At 42.7% G+C, this 23,353-nt stretch overlaps 1 protein-coding gene across 3 annotated transcripts in view; it reads right to left on the bottom strand.

Annotated features, from left to right (window-relative positions):
* The window catches only part of SLIT3 (slit guidance ligand 3), a 463,356-nt gene that overhangs the window by 65,408 nt on the left and 374,595 nt on the right, over window positions 1–23,353 (bottom strand). For all 3 annotated transcript variants that reach the window (XM_062587759.1, XM_062587761.1, XM_062587762.1), the window contains 6 exons: window positions 21,218–21,286; window positions 19,966–20,037; window positions 19,706–19,777; window positions 16,471–16,542; window positions 11,827–11,990; window positions 8,603–8,727 (listed from right to left, as the gene is read on the bottom strand). In XM_062587759.1, the coding sequence (XP_062443743.1) occupies window positions 8,603–8,727; window positions 11,827–11,990; window positions 16,471–16,542; window positions 19,706–19,777; window positions 19,966–20,037; window positions 21,218–21,286 (574 nt within the window). The remainder of the gene's footprint in view (window positions 1–8,602; window positions 8,728–11,826; window positions 11,991–16,470; window positions 16,543–19,705; window positions 19,778–19,965; window positions 20,038–21,217; window positions 21,287–23,353) is intronic.

Here is a 23,353-nt window from a genome sequence, read left to right as displayed (position 1 = left end):
ATTCTCTCATTAAGGTCTATTCACAATTTTGTACTTCAGAGCCTTTCATTATAAAGAAAAAAAAAGATTTGCTATATTGAGATTGTTGAAAGGTGAAGTTTTGAGTATCCTGAAAATCTTAAAGCAAGTTATAAAAGCTAGCATGCCATCTTGTTATCCTAATTACAACACAAAGGACTTTGATGGACAACTTCGAAAGCGATCACTGCAAACATAGCCACTCAGCTGCACGACGGAAAGAGATCAAGTAACTGGAGGTGTTGCAAACGCGAGTGCAGAATTAAACTAACTTTAAAATATAGAAATAATCCAAATTATTCTGCCGCAAAGTATAAGAAATACAGCATAGAGTCTACTCCCATTTTACCAGCAAAACTCTTTAAGGCAGATCTCTTTATCAATTTTACTGATATTAAGACATACACAGATAGCTCACATGCTGACATGTATATATAGTAGTCTGAATACACTTTGTAGAATTGAACTCACTTGGACCTCTCCAGAGACCCAGGTAATACTATTTCCTTGTTTATGCTGTTCTTGGCCATGAAGGTAATGGCTAAGCCTTAATCTGGAAAAGATGCAGATGACGCTCATTGGCAAGGTCGACTACAAGAGCTGGCAGGCTACATGTAAGATCCATCTGCTTAGGCATATATACAAATTATTTGGCAAGGCATGGATAATATCCCAGTAATTTTGGATCAGATAGCTTTTAGATTGCCAGGTGGAAGTAGACAGATTTCGATCATCTGTTGTTTGCAAAAGGCTGCGACTCCTCCTAAAAGCAGACCGTGCTACAAGCATCCGTGCCTTGGCTGCCTTTTGGTTAGGGTACATACAGGGGTTATGAATTAACTGCTTCTCTTTAGTCATCTGTCCCAATGGGGTATTAAAAATGCACTCCCTCAGGATTGCTGTTTATGAACCAATTAGTTTAGCACAAAAAACTTCATTCTAGTCCATTTCTAAGTTTTGAAAAATGCTTTAAAATGATATTGAATTTATCTGGACAATTCTGTGTTCTTCTTTTAATTCAGTATTTTTGCTTCTATAGCGATATTTACATTGACACAACAATGCAATAAAAGATCTGCCCACTACGGCTCACAAGCACTGGGAGCAATACTACTTGCTAAACAACACAGGAAGTAGCTTATGAAAAGAAGATACATTGATGCTGCTTTTGTTGCTGGCACCTTTTGTCTGATTTAACTCTCTCCGAAAACTTTCAAGCCATTAGCGTCTGGAATAAAAATACAGATAATCGTTATCTATATCCTACCATCTTCAACACTGTACAGTTATCTTCCATGCCAGTCTAGCTTCATCTGGCACCTGATTAAACAATAATTGGGCATGGCAGCACCACTTCTTAGTGACTTCCTTGTCCTTGTTAATAAATCACAATTGTCAATTTATTGTAAATTAGGTGAACTCTGCTCTCTTAAGCCTCATTTTATTTAAATCAGAAAGATTTATGTTCCTCCAGGGTATAATACACCTTCCATTACCTCAGTAGGTAGTAATCAAGAATATGTCTGTCAAAGTCAAAGTGCAAGGATTCATCATATTATTTTTTTAAAACTTTGGTTCTACTCCTATCAGTATGAAATTTAATTCTCAGTGGGCTTCCGAAGTTTATTTTGCAATTATAGTAATTAGTATGTAAATCCTTATTGTCCTTCTAAAACTCTCCTTACAGAAGCACTTTAGGCTTCAATAGTCTTTTGGGCTTTTAATCAGGGACAAAAGATATGTCATCTATCTATCACGGAGTTGTTTCACATAGCATAACTAAAAAGAAATCCAGAGGTGCAAAACCGGATGAGGTGGCTGCTCAAGAGCTTCCAAAGTTGCTGGATCAACTGGTAGATGCAACCCACTCTGCAAATGTGCCAGAAGATGGGACAAGAAAATTAATGAGCTGTGGACACCGAACTAGTTGATTTTGCCCAGGGCTGCCTCCGTACATAAAATCTAGCTAACAAACACTTTATGTAAAAAAAGACATTAAATATTTTATATTCAGTCTAAAATCCAGTCAATATTTGTGAATGAGAACAACGTCTCCAGTACCCTTAAAACACTACAGGGCCTATTTCTTTTTAAAAACATGCTTCCATGACATAGAAAACCTTTCCTTCTCTCTCTACCAAAAGCCAGCAGCTCTTTTCTAACATGAACATGGCAGAGAGTATATATAAATATACTATTTATAGTAAATAGGAAATGCAAGAAAATATGGTTGTTCTGTTTTAAACTTATTACTCAAGTCAACCTATGCCTAACACTCAACCAACTGAACGCAGAGCCTGCCTGAGAGAGAAAGGACACAGCACACGCAGGAAGCCAGGGACACCTAACACAAGGAAGGGCTTCTGCGATTAGAAAACACCTCCAAAGTCTCCAAAGTCTCTATCACATTTCTGAAAGAAACAGAGCTGGAGCTGCTGGAGAGGCTCAGTCTGAGCCTGGCACGGACAGACAGCGACCGAGCGCCCAACGGACACACGTGCTTGCAGAGCACGTGCCCTTACCTCTGCCCAGCAGTCAACTCATTCCCAAGCTGGTCTGGCAATATATAATTTCTATTAGCAGGAGAGAGTTTAGCCCCATACTATAAGGAAAGCTTCCTTCTCAGCTTAGCCTGCTTACAGCAGTTTCACCAGTTTCATCATCCTCGAAAGACAGGGGAAGGACCAGCCGCGACACAAATCTCTGTTCACGTTCTCACACGACAAAAGAAACCCAAAGCCACATCCTCACGGCCGGTCAATGCCAAGGAAGCCTCAAGGCTCGCAGATGACAGACAATCACAAGGGAATCTAAAAATAAGGATTTTCAGCTGTGACCACTGCTACTGATTCAATTTTGCAGAACTGGTGGGACGAGGAGAGCTGGTTGAAGAGAATTTGATTAAACAGAGATATAGCAACTGGCAATCACCTGAAAGACAGGCAAACCACAGAGGAAAAAATGTTATTAGTGTAACAGAACCAAGCAAACATACGGAAAATCAGATGGAAAGCCAATAAAAACTTTCCCTTACCCTTTACTCTGGGAAGAGAAAGATCAGGAGCCCTCTCTCTTAAGGCATTTAGAACTAGACCAGATAAAGGGTGGTAAAAACACTTGGGGGAAATAAGGCACACGGGCCACCCCGAGCCCCTGGGCCACATGCCCTCCCATGGCCTACTATCCACCTTAACCTCGCTGCTCAGCTCCGTCTCCCGACGCAGCACTGAACCATCAGAGCAAATATCTCAAGCTGCTCCACATCTGTTTTCTTGCTGCCCTAACACAAATGGAAATACTTCTTTAGATTTGGCTTTCTTGCTAAGAGCCCTCATCAGGGCATGCCACAAGACATCACTGTGCTTTTTACGGGACTTGGGGTGGGTGTCCGCATGCCTCGCCACCTTCAGCCAGCAACCGGCGTGGGACCCCTCCTTAAGCCTTTTGTTTTTATGCTCTTCTGAATGTAGATTTCCATTTCCTTTAAACCTACTGTAACAGAAAGGTCAAAAAGAAACACACAGAGGGCTGGCTGACGCACAGTAGGTTTTAGGGAATATGCATGCCCAGGAAAATGCTATGCTATCTGCGGCTTTTTCTGCCTTAGGTGCATTTATGCAAATTATAAACACCTAATGCTAATACTGGTCTTTGCCGTACAAATCTACATGTAGCTGCAGGTCTTATTTTACATGGCCACCCATTATCTTTCACCCCTAAGGGCTTTCTTCATTATTTAAATGAGAGTGGAAAATGCTTCTTTCAGCATTCATTAATAAATATTTTAAGCATGGTCAAAACAAACAAAAAATAAACCAGCCAAAACCACATAAACATATGTCCTATAAGAGAAATTATCACAATGTGCATTTAAGGCAGAATCACCACACACGAGCAGTATTTTGCTATGCTGATTTCTTCATCCTGAAACTTGGCATTAAACTTGCATTCCACTGTCTGTCCTCCCTACCCTGCCGCTGGAAAAAGAAAGAGGCCCAAACAGAGCAACACGCGAAGACAGAGACTTTTGAACCCTCACCTCACACGGAGGAGGGCAGCCTGGATTTAAAAGCTTCTGCCAGTTTCTCCTCCTGCTGGAACTCCAGCGTGGGGATTTATTTGTGCACTGCATGATATATAAGGGGACTATGTGCATATGTTACTAGATCCAAAGAAACAAAAGCAAGGAGTTTTATTTCCAAGCAGTATTAGCTGAAAAAACCAGAGCCTTCGTACTCTCACACAGCTGGCATGTGTCAGGAGCCAAACCCGACTCCCAGCTACACTTGTACAACCCCACCCAAACCAGTACATCTAAGTGAGAAGCTGGCCCGTTGGAAAAATATGCACTATCCAGGCTTTGAGCTGCAAGAGCTGTCCAACATACATGTGGATAAGCAAACACCATGAAATTTTTCTTTTAAAATCAGTTCTTTGTTGATTATTCCTAAGACAACCATCGTTCTAGGACTCAGAGATGATTTGCACAATGCAACAGAGGTACACGTACATCGCAGAGCGCAAACGCAGCAAACTTGGCTTGGCCCATGCCGCAAGCAAACGCGAGGCCATGTGAGCCCTCAGGAGTGACTGATACAGCCAGCGCAGCACTCAGTCCGTGCTAACGGTGCAGGGCCTGTCCTAACACAACCTGCTCACCATCCCTGTGCTGAGCCGTCACAGCCTCTGCTTGGGTTGCATCTATCCATGCAAGTGCTGGCACATAAACATCGGATATAAATGAATCCCATATATCCCAGAGATGTTTTTCCTTTGTGACTCTAAATTTCTAACCCTCACCTCAGCAACGAAGTTCTGGGGAGGAAGGGGATGAGGAAGAGCAAATTCCCAGCAAAAGTTCGGAGCCAGCTTCCTCACTGAATCTTGCTGCAGCTTCGCTGTTATGCCTTCCACCGCAACAGTCGGGCTGCAGAGGATACCGTCTCTCCAGTGCCCCAGAGCTTTCCCAGGATTTCTCCAATTGTATCTGACATTCTGGATGAAAATTCCAGTGCATTTGCTTGAACTCGCGAGATATTGCAGTGCTGCTATAACAGGACACCGGCCGAACTCAGCAGCAAAGTGAACAGAGCTGGGTAACTTTTACAGAGCAGCTCTACCACAGACACATACCAGCATCTGTTGCCTAAAATGTGGGCTATGTGCTACAACAAATTTACCTATCCTCACTTTCCATTTCAGACAGCTTTGGGTACTAGCAGAGCCCAGAGATGACAAACATTTCCAAATCCCAGCAGCTCAGGCTCCCATTTTCCAGGCAATCAAGAAGGCTGTGGCAATGGCTGGGCAGCTATTGCATTTCATATTCCAGCTTGGCAAAGCTCCTTCATATTTCATACTTGCTAAAACACAGATGTATTTTAAACTCTCTTCCCCTAGTTCTACAGATAGCTCAGTTTGGAAGAAGGAAATTACTCTTCTTCATTTGCTGCTCCCTCAGTTAAAATATATGTATATACATATATAAAAGACAAAAAAAAAAATGACCAAAATTCCAAAAAGACATTTTCAGATAAATTTCAGAATATAGCAAAGGCAAAACATATTGTTGATTGTAAGTTTGATTATTCTGTTGAAATCTTACAGTATCAGTGAGACTATGTGAAAGCCACACACACTGCAGGAACTGGTTTGGTCCCATCCTCTGTTCAACAAACAGCCGCCACTCGCACGCGCATGCTCTCCAGGTCGCTAGCATCCCTGAAAGCTCCATTTCTACACTGGCAATCACACTTTACAATTTAAACCACACACATTATTTAAATAATCTTTCAGAAAGTACTGTGGAGAAAAGAAAAAAATGCAGATGGATAATTCCACCTGTGTCTGTGTTTAATATGAAAACACAGGAACGTTAGGAGATGTTTCGTGCTAAGGCCCATTGTACCCTGAGGCTTTGGGGGCACAGCCAGTGGGTCCAGAGGTGACAATCTCACACCAGCTCCTGCCCGCCTGGTGAGGCATCGACGGAGAGCCCCAGAAGCACCGTTTCCACCACGCCACACCTCTAGCAACTTCAGGAAACATTCCCCCACCAGCCTGAGGAAAGGAGTGCAGCAGCACAGAAGCTCTCCGCACTCAGCCTCCCCGCTTCGGAAGCAAGCAGCCCCTATTTCTGTCTTCATTAAATATGACTTGCAGTCCACTGGCCCTTCAGCTCAGACAGTCCATGAGTTACCTCACTTTAAAGCTCACTCAGACCAGCATTATAAATTGCCAAGCCCCCATAATCTATGCATTTGATATGAAAAAGCATTTTGGGGACCATGAAAAATATAAGAGTCTTAGTACAGATTGGGCCATCTTCAACAGCACAGGGAGCAAGACGACTCTCAGCTTTTGCAAGCGTGGCATCTAGAGTAACTGGGAGAAATTTCTGATGCCATCAGGCACCAGTTTGGCGAATGGTCACACAAGCAGCTTTGTGCTAGTTGATACACTGTTTTTCTCTGAAGGCCAGCAGGAGCATTGAAACCCCACATAACTGACACCTCCTTTCAGGGAACATTGTATAGCCTTCAGCTCATCTGAATGAGGTCAGGTTTGAAAAAAGGGTGGTTTTTTTCACTTTATAGATACACTCCTCCACACAGGATTTTTTTTCAAAATCTACATCAAACAAGGAAAAACAAATGCTGAGAGGGCAGATTTAGGGCAATTTATCAAGGTCTGGGAAATAGCTTCCAGATGGATAGAGTTGTTTGGTGCTGGCTGGTGAGAAGGAAGCAAGGTATTGTTATTGAATTAGCATCAATCTCTGGTGGAGAACGGCTTAGTCGAGATAGAGGGCTCCTTTCATATGGTTTGCATTTGGACCTGTCAAATTTCATTTTTACTCAGAAACCTGCGGTCAAGACACAGGGTTCTTTTCTGCTTATTAAATTTCCCCCAATTCTCCCTGTACTGTTATCCAGTCAGTATTTTTAAACTCCTTGCTTTGCTTTAAGTGCCCTGCCTGGGTCTGTTTGCTCTTTGCTGTGGCTGGATGACAGCTTGGTGCTTACAAGCACACAAGCGGTTTTGGATCAGACCGAGTTCACACACCGAATGTCACCCGAGAACTCGTGCAACAGAGGAGAAAAGCTAGATGCTCTGCGAGATGTTTAAACTGAGTCACTTCAAGGGTTTACTGAAGACCTTTCTAAGTAAAACTGATGCACACCAAGGTCTAATTCACACTAGAAATTGTAATATAGCTAAAGAATTAGTCTCAATTATTTTTAATAAATCCTCCCTTTGTAAATTTAGCTTATACTAGTACAAATGCATCTATACTAGTGCATTTGCTAATGTAGAAATGCTGCAAAAAGAAAAAAAGATAATGGGAGACATACGCAAGACCACTCCGAATACCCTGGATATCTGCTCCATGATGCGTGCCTTCCAGAGTAAGACATACACAAGTAGCTATATATTTTCCTTCTAGTATTGAAAGCTTTTACTTTTGAAGTTATCCTAACAGTTACCTGGTCCCAGCTGAAGAATTCAGCCTGGTTTACATTATGCATCAAATTAAAATGCCCTCTCTTTGCTCCGCTAACCTGAGAAGACAAACAGCCAGAGTTTCCCTCCTCAAAAAGACAAATCAATTGATACAAAATAGTCAGTCTCAGTTAAATGAATTTTTGACAACATGGTCTTTCAAGGTCCTAGCAAAGTTGCAGGCTGATACGCCCAATGCGTAGAAGTTTTTTCAAAAATGGGAGACAATCACCAAAGGTTTTTCCAATCTTGAAAGACAATTACTATTACTCTTGAATAACAGGCATGGGGGCACTGGGGTGAAACAGAAAAAATAAGCTTTACATCATTCATCTTCTAGTGTTTCAGGGATCCACCACAATTATTCCGTCACCACCTGGGACATACTCCAGGCAAACAGAGAAGGGAAACAGTGTTATCATCAGCTCCAACTAATTGCGTGTTCACAGCACTTGACACATACAGAATTTCAGATGACTCTACAGACATTAGTGCTCAGATGTCAGAAGCAGCTGAATTTGTAGTACCATCTCTGATAATTGTCATCTTTCTGCTAATCAGTCTGTGCAAATGGATGTAAGCTAGCAGGCATCAGAACATGCTGCTGCCCTGGATTAAACTGGTCTTAAATTCTAGCCTGAACTGCCTTCCTTTTGGCCTGGCAGTCTATGAACCTGTTACTTCCATGCTCATAAAAGAAAAGAAATGAAAAGGAAGATAAAATCAACTTGCCGTTTCATAAGGATGTTCTACATCTTAGAATCACAGAATGGCTAAGGCTTGGAAGCACCTCTGGAGATCACCTAGTCCAACCCTACATTCAAAGTATGGTCAGCTACAGAAGGTGGCTCAGGATGCATCTGTATAGTCATGGCTCAGAGAGAAAGAAATACCTTTCCTGTTACACAGGATAAAAATTTGTAGCTGACTGCAGTTGAAAGGTCACACACAATCTGCTTGAGTAAGAGAGCTGTTGAGCTCAGTTGCCTGTAAAATTGACTCCTCGTGGTACAACAGTTAAGAAAACAGAAGGCAGGGGTAATATATTATTGCTTTACATGTAGTTCAGTCATAGTTTTACCTTGAAGCCAAAAGGACAAGTGCACTGATAGAACTCCACCGGATCATTGGTACACGTCCCGTTGTTCTTACACGGGTTGGAGAGGCAAGGGTTGCACTTGGACACAACGCTAATATCCACCGGCTCTGGAAAGTCAAAACAGTGTATTAACATAGAACCAAATTACAACATTAATACTTGCTGGTACTTCCACACATGTATTTTCTAGTGCAGTACTCCCCCTATGCTGGCACAAACACACATGTTGCTGGTGGAACTTTATGCAACAGCACTGGATTCCGAGGGATTAGAGAGATTTTAAGTACTTAAATCAAGTGCTGGCCAACACTCAATGATGCTTATATTCTCATCTGAACATACAAACATCAGCTCTGAAAAAACATCCTGGAAATCTCCAGAGAATGGGCTTATATATATGGTTTTCAGCAATCTTTCCTTCTGCCAGTGCAGGAAATTCTGCAATAGCAACCCTTAGGGAACAATATTATGACATTTCTATGGCTGGTAACAAGAATGAAAGTGCAGATGCAACAGCAGAAATGAAAAACATGCGTGAGTTAGCTAGAGGTTTATGGAAATGCATAGGTGCAAAGTGTTCTACCATCCTTAATCTGAACTGATTTTAAAACTTATTTCCCTCCTGTTCTGCCCAGAAGAAAGATAATCAACATTCACATACTTGGGAAAAATGCAACATAGCTAAATAGGCAAACATGCTAGCTTATGCTGGTATACATGCACACCCATATTTAAATCATTTAGTAAACCACATTTTCGAACACAGCTCTTCTAACAATGTAGTGATGTTTGCAGGCCAGACCAAAACAATACCAAGTGTATCTGGGGTACCAAATCAATCAATATTTTATTGCCAGGATGTTACAGAAAGCTAAGTCAGACAGCTATAGTTAAAATTAAGAAAATGTTGACTCTAAAGTGGAAAAGTTTCAAATATTAATGACCTAATGGCTTTTACAAGCCACAAATAAAACCAAACAGTTTACAAGGGGTTAAATTGTATCAGGTAGCAAAGCCTTTATAATAATTGTTTCAATTTTAAGAAAATACATTTTAAAATATCTTAAAACTGGTCCTGTGCTGATCAGAAGTGGGCACAGACCTTCCAACATAGAATGCTACATGTTAAGGGGAGGGGAGGGATGCCAAGATCTCTTCCTGTCAAGGTTTTGCTTTTGGCAGTCCTGTATGAGACATAAACCTTCATTATTAACTTAGAACATGCATACAGTACCTATTAGGCGGTAACGCTATCACAGAAATGGATACCAAGGAGTTTCTGTTGAAAAGAGCCTACAGTCTAAAGGCCACATCCTGACCCCATACTGATGGCAATGGCATTAACAGAGCCACCACACAGTTCACTGCAGCACGAAAACCAGGAAATATCAAGGAAAAATATACAAAGAGTAAAAAATCCCCCCAAAAAATAAGAGACTATTGTCTTCCTCTTCTATCTTTGTGTTTTATGTCTAACTAAATGTCATGCATGTTTTAACATGTAGTTAGGACAGTGAGAGGAAATAACAGATGAATTTCTGGCACCAACGAGGGGTGGAGAGCTACACACCGGAGCTACTTTTCTCTTGATCCTCCCAGGGTATACATAGTGACATTCTGCTGCTTGAGGAACTCAAGAGACACAGACACCAGTACAGCTCTTCTGCTGGATTTAGAGGTCACTAAGCCAGAATGTGTTCTATTATTTATTTATTTTATACTACACAGACGTACATTTTCCATTTATTCCTATGGCATAGATCACAGCTAATCAATGTGGGAGCTAATAAGCGCAGTGTTAGCTTCTAGCGCTTAAGTAGTTTATTGCTTTACCCTTGGTGATTTGATTTATAAATCCATATAGCAAAATGCCCTCAGCCCAGCACATTCCTCTCCACTACTGCATAACTAGAAGGGCAATTTAATAAAAAGCAGAGCTGAGTTTGCATGACTTGCACATTGCATACTTCTATTTTCTTGGCTCTGCTGAGACATAACCTTCTGCTCAGTCATAGGCCAAAAACACAATTATAGCAAAAAGAAGTCTTCCCTCCCCCCTCCTTAATGTACTAGTTACCGGAGGTCACGGAGGACATCTGTGGGCTCTCTCTAGACAAGCCGGCCGGGTGCTGCTTACACAGGGCCCGCAGCACGTGGCACAGGGGCACTGTTGACCCTTCTGATAGTTTTGAGACTGGTATTTCAAAATAATTAAATTACAATATACTTGAAGGCTAGAAAGCTCAGCTTGAGCTTGGGAACTTATGTTTTACACGCCCCTCACCATCATCTTCTGTTACTTCAGCAGTTTAACCCCAGCCTCTAGGAAATCACCCTGTCAAGCAGCACCGCGAGCGTGCACGGCACTCCGAGAGAACTGAGCACAGGCTTTGTGCCCTCATTTCCATTGCTAAGAACAACTACGGACCTTTCTTTTGATCTACACCCGATCTTCGCATGTTTGCCAGTAACCTAAGCAAATCTTCAACAACTCTCCCTTTACAATGGCAATATGCAGGTATACGCTAATCCACATTCCATAACATGCTACTTACTTTATCCCCAAGCAAGTAAAAACCTTATCACTTGTCTAGCTGCTCTCTAACACAGCATGTTTCTGCCTATTACTATCTCATACCACTAACAGCTTCATCACAAGCCTCTCCTGAATGGATACTAGATTCTGATATAAAACATTTTCCATAACATACAGGTTGTGCTACAGAGCTGACGAGGACATACAGTTTGTGGATCTTCAAATGAAAATACTTTCCGCAAATGTCTGCTTTATGCTAGAATTCTCCATTTCTCAGTTTTCAAGTGTATATGAATAACAACTGCAGTGCTCCACATTTTTAAAGTAACCATTATGTAACCAAAGTTTTTTGGTGTAGGTAGAGGGCCAAAACCAATTTATTTGATCAAATAAACTGTGACATCCTACATGCTAGCTTGCCATTAAGCAGTATGGAGCTACCAACAGCAACACGGACTCTTCCGAGGTTTGCCGTTTTCCACTACAGCGGTGCAGTAAACTCCACTTTGCGGAGAAAAACTTGCAAACGTGACTTGACTGCAACCCGTTGGCTCAGGAAATGAAAGCCAAACCCAGCTCCTCCCCAATTCCCTCGGAAACCAAGCAGCTGGCCACGGTATGGCGTACGAGGGCGGCCCTCCGAGCCGAGCGGCTCCGCGCCGGCGCCTACCTTTGCACTGGAAGTGGTGGGTCGGCGTGGTGAGCAGCAGCCTGTCGGCCATGGGGTCCGGCCCGCTGCAGCGCGCGATCCCCGGCTCCTTGTAGCCCGCCTTCACCCACTCGGAGAGCCAGCGCAGGCTGCAGTCGCAGTGCAAAGGGTTGGTGCCCAGGGCCCTGAGGGTGGAAAACATTCAACAGCGGTTATTTCGCCTTGCGAGCAAAGGTCCCTAACCCCACTGGGGCATGCTTTATTCTGCACTTTTACAAGAACGCCTTATTCCAAAACATGGCAGAGAAACCAACTGAATGGTCAAGAAGTGACTTGGAAAGATCTCCTCCAGCATCCCCCTTCTTTTCCTTTCTTCCCATCGTTACTTGGGGACACTGGAGAAATATCTAACAACAAATCTCGTTTTCAAACAATTATGCTCAAGCAAGATCAAGAGCCTATCATGCTTTCGTCAAATTTATTGGGTTGGTTCTTTAACTATCCGGCCTTTGCAAGCATATTGCAATAGCGAACGTTGTCAGGTTGGATCTGGTGACTCATGTTAAGGTCCCCTCGCGGATGAACCATGTGCACAGAGGAGACCTCTGCTTTCAAAACAGAAACCTGGTGTCCGCTAAGTCTGTTTATGGGCTTTGAAAACACATTTGCCGGTTAACCCATCCCTTGAGTGAGGCCATATGGTTGCAATAGATGCATTTAAGTAGTATAATTATAATTCACATAACTTTGCCATTATTCACAGAGCTCTATCCAAAAAGAAAACACTCGCCTATCTGCCTTAAATTTAGGTGCTGTCTTGATGCATTTAGACTCCTTTTCCTGACAGGGAAAGTGTCTTTTGAGGTAATTAGTCACTTATGAACAAAGTCCACACTTGAGAAAAGGCAGTTTACAAACGATTTTTGAAAGTATGAAGAAGTGCACATGGGAAGTCTACATTTATTTTTCTGAAAGTAACTGTAACGCTTCAGTTGTGCAACACTTGAATTGAAAATTAACTAAATGGTTAAAAGATAAGCACAAGGAAGAGAGGTTACAGAAAAGCAGTAAAGCAAACTGGGTTTTAGACTTCGTTATTACTGCATTCGTTAAAAACTATTTTTAGGATGGAATTTTAAACTCAAGCTTCTTTCAAATAAAAATATCAGACAGGATATTAAGATAGAAACCTCACTAAATTTGTTGATACATTTCTACTGGAGTGACTAATGAAACCACTGTGCCCTCAACAGATTCATAATGAGAGTTCATAGGTTCAAACCCCATCCCAGGCTCATTCATCAAAATTAAATGTGTACTGCAGCACAATATTAAAAAATATCCATCCATTCCTTCTGTAAATCCATTGTTTACAATAGAAAAAAACCCTATTGGGTCAACCTTCTGACTGTGTAACTGTGATCAACCAGCTCCCTTGTCCAAGGGCAACCAAAATGCAACAACAAAAGTTGGACCCAGAAATTACCTTTAACACAGAGCAATTGCAATATAAAAAATGGGAGGGGGAGGACAAGGGAACACTAGCTACCCCTCTTAGTTACTCTTCATGAAGTACACTGGAAATAAAGCTGCTCTATAGATGCCGGAAATGATTGGCAATAACGTTGTACAACTGCAGAAATCACCACACGCATCTTTTGCGTCTTTCCGTGTTTAGGAACTATAGAGAATTCTTGTATTTTCACTCACGTGTTCTGTCACACACTCTGTCCATTATAGCAAAATATTTCCTGGAGGTAAAAAAAGATCTTGTGTTGTAATGAAATACCAGCACCAGCATTTTCAAAATGCAGTGCAGATACTTCCCTTCAGCCTTTGGACACTTTTTCTTTTCTTTTTTTTTTTTTTTTTTTAAGCAACTTAGAACAAGGTTAATTACTCTAGGTAATTACTCAAGGTTAACAACTCTACTCATGATAACACGGAGATAAAAGAGCTTATTTTTATAGGTAATCAAACATAATTTTGAGTACAGAAGAGACAATATTATTGTCGTTGCACCGAACTAAACAACTTGGTAAAGACACAGTCCAAACAGATGATTATGTGATTTAAGTAAATAAAGTAGTAAACAGTTGGCAGAAAGGGTATATCACTTGCAAACCTTCCTCTGTCTTCAGTGAGATATATCTATAAAACAGGTTGTTATAATAGCTATATTAAGACAATATGCTGTTTACAATGTACAGGAAATTTGGGTAATATTTTCTGCTGGGCTTTAAACAGTTTTGGAAAAAATGATCAAAGTATCTAGATCTCAAGTTCTGTTCTTCCAGTAACAAACCATTTTACAGCTATTACAAAGGCTTTGACTAAGAACAATAGCTTTGTCTACACTGAAAATATTTCTTGGCAATTCTAATGATTCATTTGACCCTGTGTAACTTGAACTGATGCAGAAAGCACAGGCTGCTCACCCTGCTCAGCACCTGGCTGTTCAGCATTCCCCAGCCGCAGTACCTGTCCTGCCCTTTGCAGGTTCCCCGGTACGCATCTGATCAGTCTCAAATTTTTATATCATTTTCAAAATTAATTCCAAGCCCATGCTTTCTCCCAGAAAATCTATATCTCAGGAAGAGCTCAAAAAGAATTTATCTTCAATTATGTATGACTTCTTTTCAATAGCCACAGCTTTTTCTGGCATGTAAAGAGCTTAGAAACTAGCAAGATCATTGCAGTTGCTTAAAGTTTCATATGATCGCCTTGCCTCCTCTTTAAAGAAGCTGGAGAGCACAGTTGCGCAGTAAAATTCAATTGTTCAGCTGTGTAAATTACACCCCAGACAGGTCTTATTTATTTTATGGATCCTATTTATTACTGTTCATTTGAGCTTTGTGTATTTTACATTTCTGGCAGCACATACATCTAAACAGATAGACTGCAGCGATTGCGTTGGGCCAAAGGGGTTTTTATCACTCCCTAAGGTGAACAGTTTACCCAGGAAAATCATGTCTGCACTTCATTTAAAGTAAACCCCGAGGAAAATCCAAACAAATGGGGCATGATATGTTTATCTCTGGAGCTCTAAAAATACCCTCAGAAGCCAGTTTCCCAATATGGAAGTGTCACTGCACTTCTCCGTGCAGACCCAGGGCTTCAACTCAGTCAGGCTGTCACTCCAAACCAACACGCAAAATGAATGAACTATCCTGGGAGCGCTACGAGGAAATAAATCTTGTGCAAAGCATTTCGTGGACTTAGATATCATGGTGCAAGCTTGAAACTGCGAGATGGCTATGTCTCAGTTAAAAATTCGAACAGGCAGAGGTTGAAATTTCCTCAGTTGTTCATATGATTTCTGTTTAGATGACTTTCCTAAGACGTTCCTATGTTTCACATGATCGCTATGCTCATATCAGTCCAAGATCTCTTCGTGTTTCATTGTTGAGGGAAAACTGAGGCAGAGACATTACACAGACATCACACACCAAGGACACTTACTAAAACCTAACTGATCCTGAATGCTAAAAATATTCCATGAAATTTGTTGAATTTTAATATGTTCTAACCAGAAATGAGTTTGAGCTCAAAGAAAATGCTATAACCAAGAGCTAGACTTGACACTTGAAAGTCAAGATGACAGTATAAAGTGTTCTAGTTTGATATATTATATGGGCACATTTAAGGTTGCAAAGAAAAAAACGGAGATATAGAACCTATGTTAAATGTGCACATGCACACATCTCTGTGTGTGTGTGTCCCGACATGTGTGCACACGCCTACATGAACTCTCGTGCAGCAGGGCACCATCAGAGCACAAAATACTTTCTGCATCTGTCAGTCGCTAGTGCCTCGTGAAACCAGCCACTTCACAAACTGGCCGAGACATACCCAACCCTCTGATTATCTGGGGACAGAAATTAAGAAACAGAACACGCAAAATTACTTTTCTTCTACATCTATTGTCCAACGATATGCAGTATCGCACATCATCTCAATGCACAAACTTTCCTTTTCCTGGATTATGGCACTGACTGCTACAGTTCTAGTTTGCATTGCAACAGCTGTTATTTGTCTTTACTTGTCTTTCATCTGCTAAACTGCATTTACAAATACCCTGTACCTCCATCAACGGAACAGTCATTTTGTGAAATTCCTGTAACTTTTAATTTTTGTAAATTACAGAATGAAGTATTAATGCTGTGAAATGACCAACTTCCATAGATTAAATATATACATATATACATATATATATATATATATGTCTGAGGTAGTGATTCAAGTTCACATACCGACCACATTTCAGTATGCAAAACATACGACACTTATTAAGCACAGAATTCCCATTTGCTGAGTATTTGCTCTTTGTGGGAGGTTTCCTGCCTCCCTTGTGGACCGTAACATGCCTGGCATTTCACGTAGACAAGGCTGAAAGAAAGCCTTGAACACAAAGCACACAGACGAGGAAACTGTCACATTTGCTCGTTTGATTTCCTTAAGAAAACATTTTGGTAACTCATAACAACAGGTTCTAGTATTTATTTTACTTCCTTTGAGTAGATGCTGTCTGGATAAGAGGAGCACAATATAGAAAAAGAGTGGGACAAACGGGGTCACTGCACAATTCTACATTCGTAGTAACTGGCGCTGCTTCAGAAATCTAGAGCTGGCCACGAGAGAGGCGACGCGGGAACGAGTACTTACAGGTGGGAGAGGGAGACCAGGTCAGCGAAGGAGCCTTCGGGCAGAGTGGCGATGGCGTTCCCGTGCAGCGTCCTGGAGCGGGGACAAGCAGCACGTTACAACACGAGGACTGACAGCCGGACGGACAGACGGCACTGCCCGCGCCTCCGCGCTCCGCTACTTCCGCTCGCCGATGTTTACGATGACGGTAAGATCCAGACTGTCGGCGACCAGTGTTTGAATTAGCCAGGTGCCACACTACTCGGGCTGCTCGGAGGGCGCCGATGGCGAGCAGCCCCTCCCGCGCGGACCGCTGTGCTTTTACGGAGCCCCCGGCTAGGAAGCACCCGGCTGCGACAGCGGCCAAGGGGATGCTCTGGCAGGAAACAGCGCGCCCTGTGCAGACAGCAACGCGGCCACGGGTCTGGCTGAGCAACCCAGGGCCGGCGTTCGGCAGGGGCAAACACCGTCAACACCCGCAGCGAGCCCCGAAGGACGCCGGCGCCCGCAGAGCCGGGGCAGGCCGGGAGCTCGCTGCGCCAACGCCAACGCCAACAACGCGCCGCCGCTCGCAACAGCAGCGCCTGTCACGGATTTACTGGGAAACGGCGAGCAGGCATTCAGTGATGCAAAAAAAGATCAGTTAGGGCATTTCGGTGCAACGGCCAACATTAAAAGAATATCGCAAAAACCGGTTTCAAAGTTGCGTCAGAAGCGTATCGCAGGAATTTCATCATCTCAGGCAGTACCGTGTTTGGGTGAGCTTTGAACTACCACTGTGTCTCGTATTAATGTGAGCTCCTTAACTGAGGTATATATGGATATATCCATTAATTTTCAGGAAAACTAAATATTTAATATTAGTAGAATAGTTTGTAGTTCGTTTTATCAGGTTTTTGTGAACATAACATGGAAAGTTGTCTAGTGATCTGAAATAACGTTTCTATTTCTGGAGTTTCTTTCCTAATTAAATCAGATCCAAATGTCAGAAGTTACAACATTTTCACATAATAAAAATAATCTTTAAAATAATCAATTCAGGCCAGCCAGGGAGTTATAACATTTATAATTGCCTTGTGTCTATTTCAGTTTTTCCAAACTCTAGCTACATTTAGCTTCTCGAAAGACCAGTTTTGAACAAGAAAATCACCGCTTTTCACTGCAATAGTTTTGGTAGAAAAAGCTACTGATATCAACTTTTGCTCATTAAAAAAGATTCTGAAGACATTTTGTTAAAACAGCTCCTCAGCACACTTTAGCTGCACTTATGGATAAGCTGCGCTAAGATTAAAGGCCTAATTGTGTAAACACTGAAGCATATACAGGCTCACGCTTAAACATGTTGACTCTGCCCTCTCCTCAGTTGGGCTTGTGCTGAAAGTGAGTTAAAATATGCAAGTCTGAGACACAGAGGGCAGATTCAGAGAGCCACACGATTACAACTTCCGTTTGTGTTATTCTGATTTTCAAATACCTATCTACTTTATTTACTACTGATGGACAAAAAGTGAAGAGAATGGAAGGAATCTGGGAGACGCAGAAGCAGGTACGAGAAGAATTGGTTACCTTCCAAGGCAAGCACAGCCAAAGGTAATGAGATCTCTATGTTCATTTTATTAAAATAAATTGAAAATGTGGAAATTGTTTTGCTGATGTTTCTCCTTTAAATTCTCCTGAGAATATGGATAATAAAATAACTGACAATAACAGATTGCACACTGTCACTCGGAAGCCCATTTTCCCCCCGGAGAATTGATTTTTAATAATAACGTGGATGACATGTGGTGAAAGTTGTAGCTGATACCAGAATTTTGCAGGCCATAACAAATGCAATCAATCTGGGGGCTTCCAAATGTGCGGAGCAGAGATGGAGATCCCCACCCAGGCTCCATTTCACTTGCGTGGCTCTGCACAAGACAGGGAGGGCTTCTCCCTTGAAGGAGAAAGTTCTTTTCAAATCAGATTAGTTGATCATTTAAGAAAGCCCAAAAGTAACAGTTGGTACTTAAAATACTGCCCTTCACTTCTGTCCATACATGGCCTGCAAGAGCAGAAGCGAAAAGACAAATTGTAACTATTGGCAAGAGTGAGATAGGGTATCTCAACACTGCAGTCTAAGGTAGAGATTCCCAAACCAGCTTTAATGAAGCCAGCATGCGTATCAGAAGCAGGCCAGAAGAAAGCTCCATATGGAATAATTTATTTGGCCAAGAAACACAGTAATTCATCTGTGGCTGAATTTCAGGACTTATGTAACAGCTCAGATGTGACCATCCTAGTGGGCAAGAAACTCGCGTCCCAGGCCAAACTTAAATCAACGTACCCAAATCATATATCTTTCTTGGTTTTAACAACAAAAAATGAGGCTTCTAAAACTGTCCTATAAATTAGGAGGCTGAAACCTAGATACCTATTTTACCGCTGAAACCACAGTGAAGAGCTTGGCTGAATGCATCTTATTGCTCTAAGGTGTTACATAGAAGATGACTTTCAGAAGGGATTGTGAGCAAACTGTCCAACCCAGGAAGCTGCAGAAAGCAGCTATGCAGGAAAAAAAGCCTGGAGAAAAGGATCTCCACAGATGGAAATCACAGATGGTCATCTGCAAGCATGCTCATATCTCTGTCACCAAAAGGTGAAATTTCCCTCACTACTTGAAGATCCTGGAGACATTTTAGCATCTCGGATCAGTGGTGCAAAGCCACTGGTGTGACTAACTCGTTGTGCTAGCGTTCGGACTTCTAACTTGCTTCCCTTCAGACTGCATTCTTCTTTCACGTAAAAACTTGGCTGTAGCAATCTAAGTAAACTGAAAATATTCTGAAAATGCACAAGTTTACAGTGAAGACACTCTTGATGAAGCATACAAGGGAAAGATAGATTCTAAAACACAATTTGTCTTTATGGATAAATATGCTTCCCCATGGTATGCCCAAACACTGTTCAAGCAGAAGAGACAAACACTATACACAGTCTCTTGGCAGCCTGTTTTCATGATCATTCTTGTCCTTGGACTACCAGAGGAAAGTCATTCATCCTGCAAGCATATAATTGCTTTTTCCCAAACTTCAGCATTCACCTGTTCTAGCTGTTACCAGACACATTGCAACTAAGTACAAGTACATTGAAGCTAATTGTGTGAAAGTATTTATGGCTACTGAATCAAGTGAAAGCCATCTGCTCATTAAAATCCTCCCTGCCACCAAGAGCATTCGAACGAGCCGTGACACAGCGCCAGGGCGGAGGTGGTACTCACAGCACGCGGAGGGACCGGAGCCCGTCGAAGGCGCGGACCGGAATGCACCGCAGCCTGTTGTAACTCAGGATCCTGGCACAACGAGAGACCAGCGTTAAAATGCTACCTCTCCTTTGAGTTGCTCACTGCTGATTCGACTGAGCAGCAGCATGGAAAGCCATCAGCTCTCATCAGCAACGAGGTACAGAAGCATTGTTTAACACCTGAGACTGAGAACAGGAAAGCAGCTAAGGCTGTTGTCAGAACTTGGGACTACTCACAGTGTCGACAGCTGAGTCATGTTGCTGAAGGTGTAATTGGCCAGCACGCTTATGCTGTTGTTGCTCAAATCACTGAAAAAAGACACACGGAAAACGTCGCTTATACGAATGACTTCAGAAATAAATCATTTTTAAACAGTAAATCACACCTGTGCAGCAAACTGCTTGAAGCAATCAAAAAGTCAAATATTGTCAACTTACGTAATTTTTTCTAACCAACTTTGAACAAACACTAAAAGCAAATGACATCAGAGTATATTCTCAGAAAAAGCCTAGGAGTTCTCAGTAAAGTATATTGGTAGTATACAGCACCCAAAAATCAGTGAATATCAGCAAAACTTCCAGAGGAGGAGGATAAATTAATAGATGACACAATCATGGGTAAATATTCACTAGCTGCTCTGCAATTTATTACAAACAAACAATTTCCCTGTACTCTTCACATTCACAGCTACTGGAACAAAGCTGCGCAAAAAGAATGGTCTCCTTGGTATAAATTAACTGAATGAAAAATGGGAAAAGCATTTGCTTTGGCTCAACCAGAAACAAAGATAATTCATCTTTTAATTCCAAAGAGTAACTTAGGCTCAAGCAGAACACTTTATTTCATTGTTGTGTCTCCATGCAGAATAAAATCAGAGATGTGTCCAAATAAAACAGTGTTTTAAAACAGAGGATCCAGTATGTTTCTGGTCTGAGGTTCTTCTGCCCACCTGACTTGAGCATCTACAGCCGACTCAAACAGCAGCTGAATATTTATCATAAATAGTTCAGACAGTAAATTTCACCACGATGTATTTTTGAGAGTAATTTACTGAACGGAGCCTAGCTGCTTCTCTATCCATATATCTGCTCATAAAAGAAACAGCTATGCAAATTTTCATCACCTTAATATTATAAATAATGTTTCAACTAGGAGAAATAAATGCTGTCTCCTCTGCTAACGACCTTTACAGCTATGCAGCGATAAATCCAGGGAGGGAGGCGGTGGCAGCCGGCGTGCCGCGCTGGTGCCCTTGCCGAGGCCGGGAGCTCCCGCAGGGAAGCGGCTCCACGGCTCCGGATCCCTCCGCGGAGGGCTCTCCACGGGCGGCAGCGGGGAGCCGGCCTCCTGCTGCCGCTGAAGTCACGTGCGGAACATACTCTCCTCCCGCCCCAGGATGGGGCACGCTCTAACGCTTTGCGGTCCACCTGCGGCGCAGGGCAGGAGGAGTCATCTCATTACCCTGACACTAAACCATGTGTTTCTTACATTAGAGTCAGGTGTCTGAACGCCGACAGCCCCTTTGGTACAGCAGTCAGATGGTTTCCTTCCAGGTATCTGCAAAATGTCACATTTGAAAATTAGCCAAACATGTTAACAAGAGCTTCTGTCAGCTCACGATGCACCATGAATGAAGAAAAGACAAACTGAAGTCACTCACTAAGGAAATTGTCTTTGATACATTGCTTTGAAACTGCTACAGTCTCCCCTTTATAAATGAATTATCCTGCACGCAAAGCATGACAGCAGCTTACTGATGTTTTTGTTCAAGACTTGGAAGCGAATAAAGGCTCCCTAGCCTACAGCAAATATAAACCACCACTCGATTCTTCCAAGACAACAACCGAGGAAGCAATGGGAAAGAAATGTTACGGTTTTTGCCCTTGGCTAAGGTTAGGTGTAAGTGAAGTTTCTACAAGGACTCCAAGTGCTGACCCCACCAGCAAATCAGCTGCCACGCACCGGGCAAGCCCTTGGTGGGGCCAGCCCTGCGACAGGCTGGGGCTTCGTCTAGCAAAAAGTCCCAAACATCAACATGAGCATCGGCTGTGTTGATCCCATGTCCGTTACAGCAGTTCCCAGTTTCGTTTGCTCTAAACCTTCCTGCTGCGTGACTGTGAAAGGTAGATCCTCCGCAGAAGCAACGGATCCTACTGAGAGCCCCAGCATCACATTCGCTGAGCGTCTTCGACCCACTCAGACACTTGCACAGGATGGCTGATCACTTTTAGGATTATTGTATGTCCTCCTTTTTCTGGAATACAGCACCTGCATTTTGCAGGTCTGTTCTGCTAAAGACACACAAACATTCAGGGACTAAGGAAAAAGCCCTGAATAGATGTAAAACTTCCGAAAGCTTGCCCAGAAGATGACACAGGCACACAAGACTCAAAGGCTGACACGTGGGAGCATCAGAGCACTGGTCCTTTCCTGTTTATTTGAAAATAACACAGAGAGAGCTGGAGTTACTCGCCTTGACCTTGGTTTGGGGGGGGGATCTGCCATAGCGATGTGGCTCCGAAGGATGCAGAGCGCCGTGGCGTCAGGCCGTTTGCCTGCGCGAGCCTGCAGACGCCTGCCGGAGGCTGTTTCTAACAGGGACCAAACCCAACCTGCTTGGACACTGCCGCGTGGCGGGAGGGGATGCCCGCTCCCGAGGAGGGCAGAGAGGAGGAAAGGGTATCTCCCTTCCTTGCAAGACGCTTTGGGGCAGGTTTTTTTTTCCCTATGGTAGATGTGGATCCCCGCCAGGGAAGAGCCCCCACACAGCAGCACCCATCACGGGCTGCCTCTGCTCCTGCAAACACAACCCAATAACCATGTTAGCAATTGTATCCCTTCTCTTTGGCAAAGGATCTCCTTATCCTGACTGACTACAGCAAACAGCAGTGATAATCACTTATTACTGTGCTGTATGTTCCCTCTCCACATAGTCTGCTATAACACAGAGATTTTTGTGTAAGCTAAACCCCAGAAAGTTTCCCCACAAACTGTATTTTTATTTTTACTTTATTTAAAAATAAAACCTATAAATGCTGCCAGGATTACTGACATAATAAGTTGTTAAATGCCACCTTTGATTTCCCCTCTTCTGTTTCAGCGTAAGGACCTCGCATCCTTTTGTGCTGCTTCAGCTCTTTTCTACCAAACTACTCCAAGAAGAATTTCCCGTAAGGTATTAGGCACCGGCATTTTAACAACAATAAAATGGAAAATCTTCCTCCTGAAAAGAGTAGCAAGGAAAGCTGCCTCTCCTCCCACCCCAGCCTCCTGGTTATCCAGCCTGCACGCGAGCAGGACCCTGCAAAGGCAGAGTTACACTAGAGCAGACGGTGGAGCCGACCCTGCTCCGCCTGGGAGTACGTTTGACAAGGGGGACTACAAGCCCTTTTGAATTTTTATCCAAAGGCAAAATCTTTCCTCGGTGAAAACCTGTTGAACAGATTAATCTCTCCACACACAGAAATCACCCATCAAGTGATGGTGTTATATAGTAGACAGTCAACCCTTGCAAGGGAGTGGTGGCCTCTCTGCTGACATAGGTTACCACAAGCTGGAGCATGGATTTACACCTCATTTACACCTGCATTTACACCTCAATATGGATATTCAAATTCAATAGCT

Source organism: Rhea pennata, chromosome 14 (assembly GCF_028389875.1).
Source record: "Rhea pennata isolate bPtePen1 chromosome 14, bPtePen1.pri, whole genome shotgun sequence".
NCBI lineage: Eukaryota > Metazoa > Chordata > Aves > Rheiformes > Rheidae > Rhea > Rhea pennata.
This window is presented reverse-complemented; position numbering and strand designations above follow the sequence as displayed.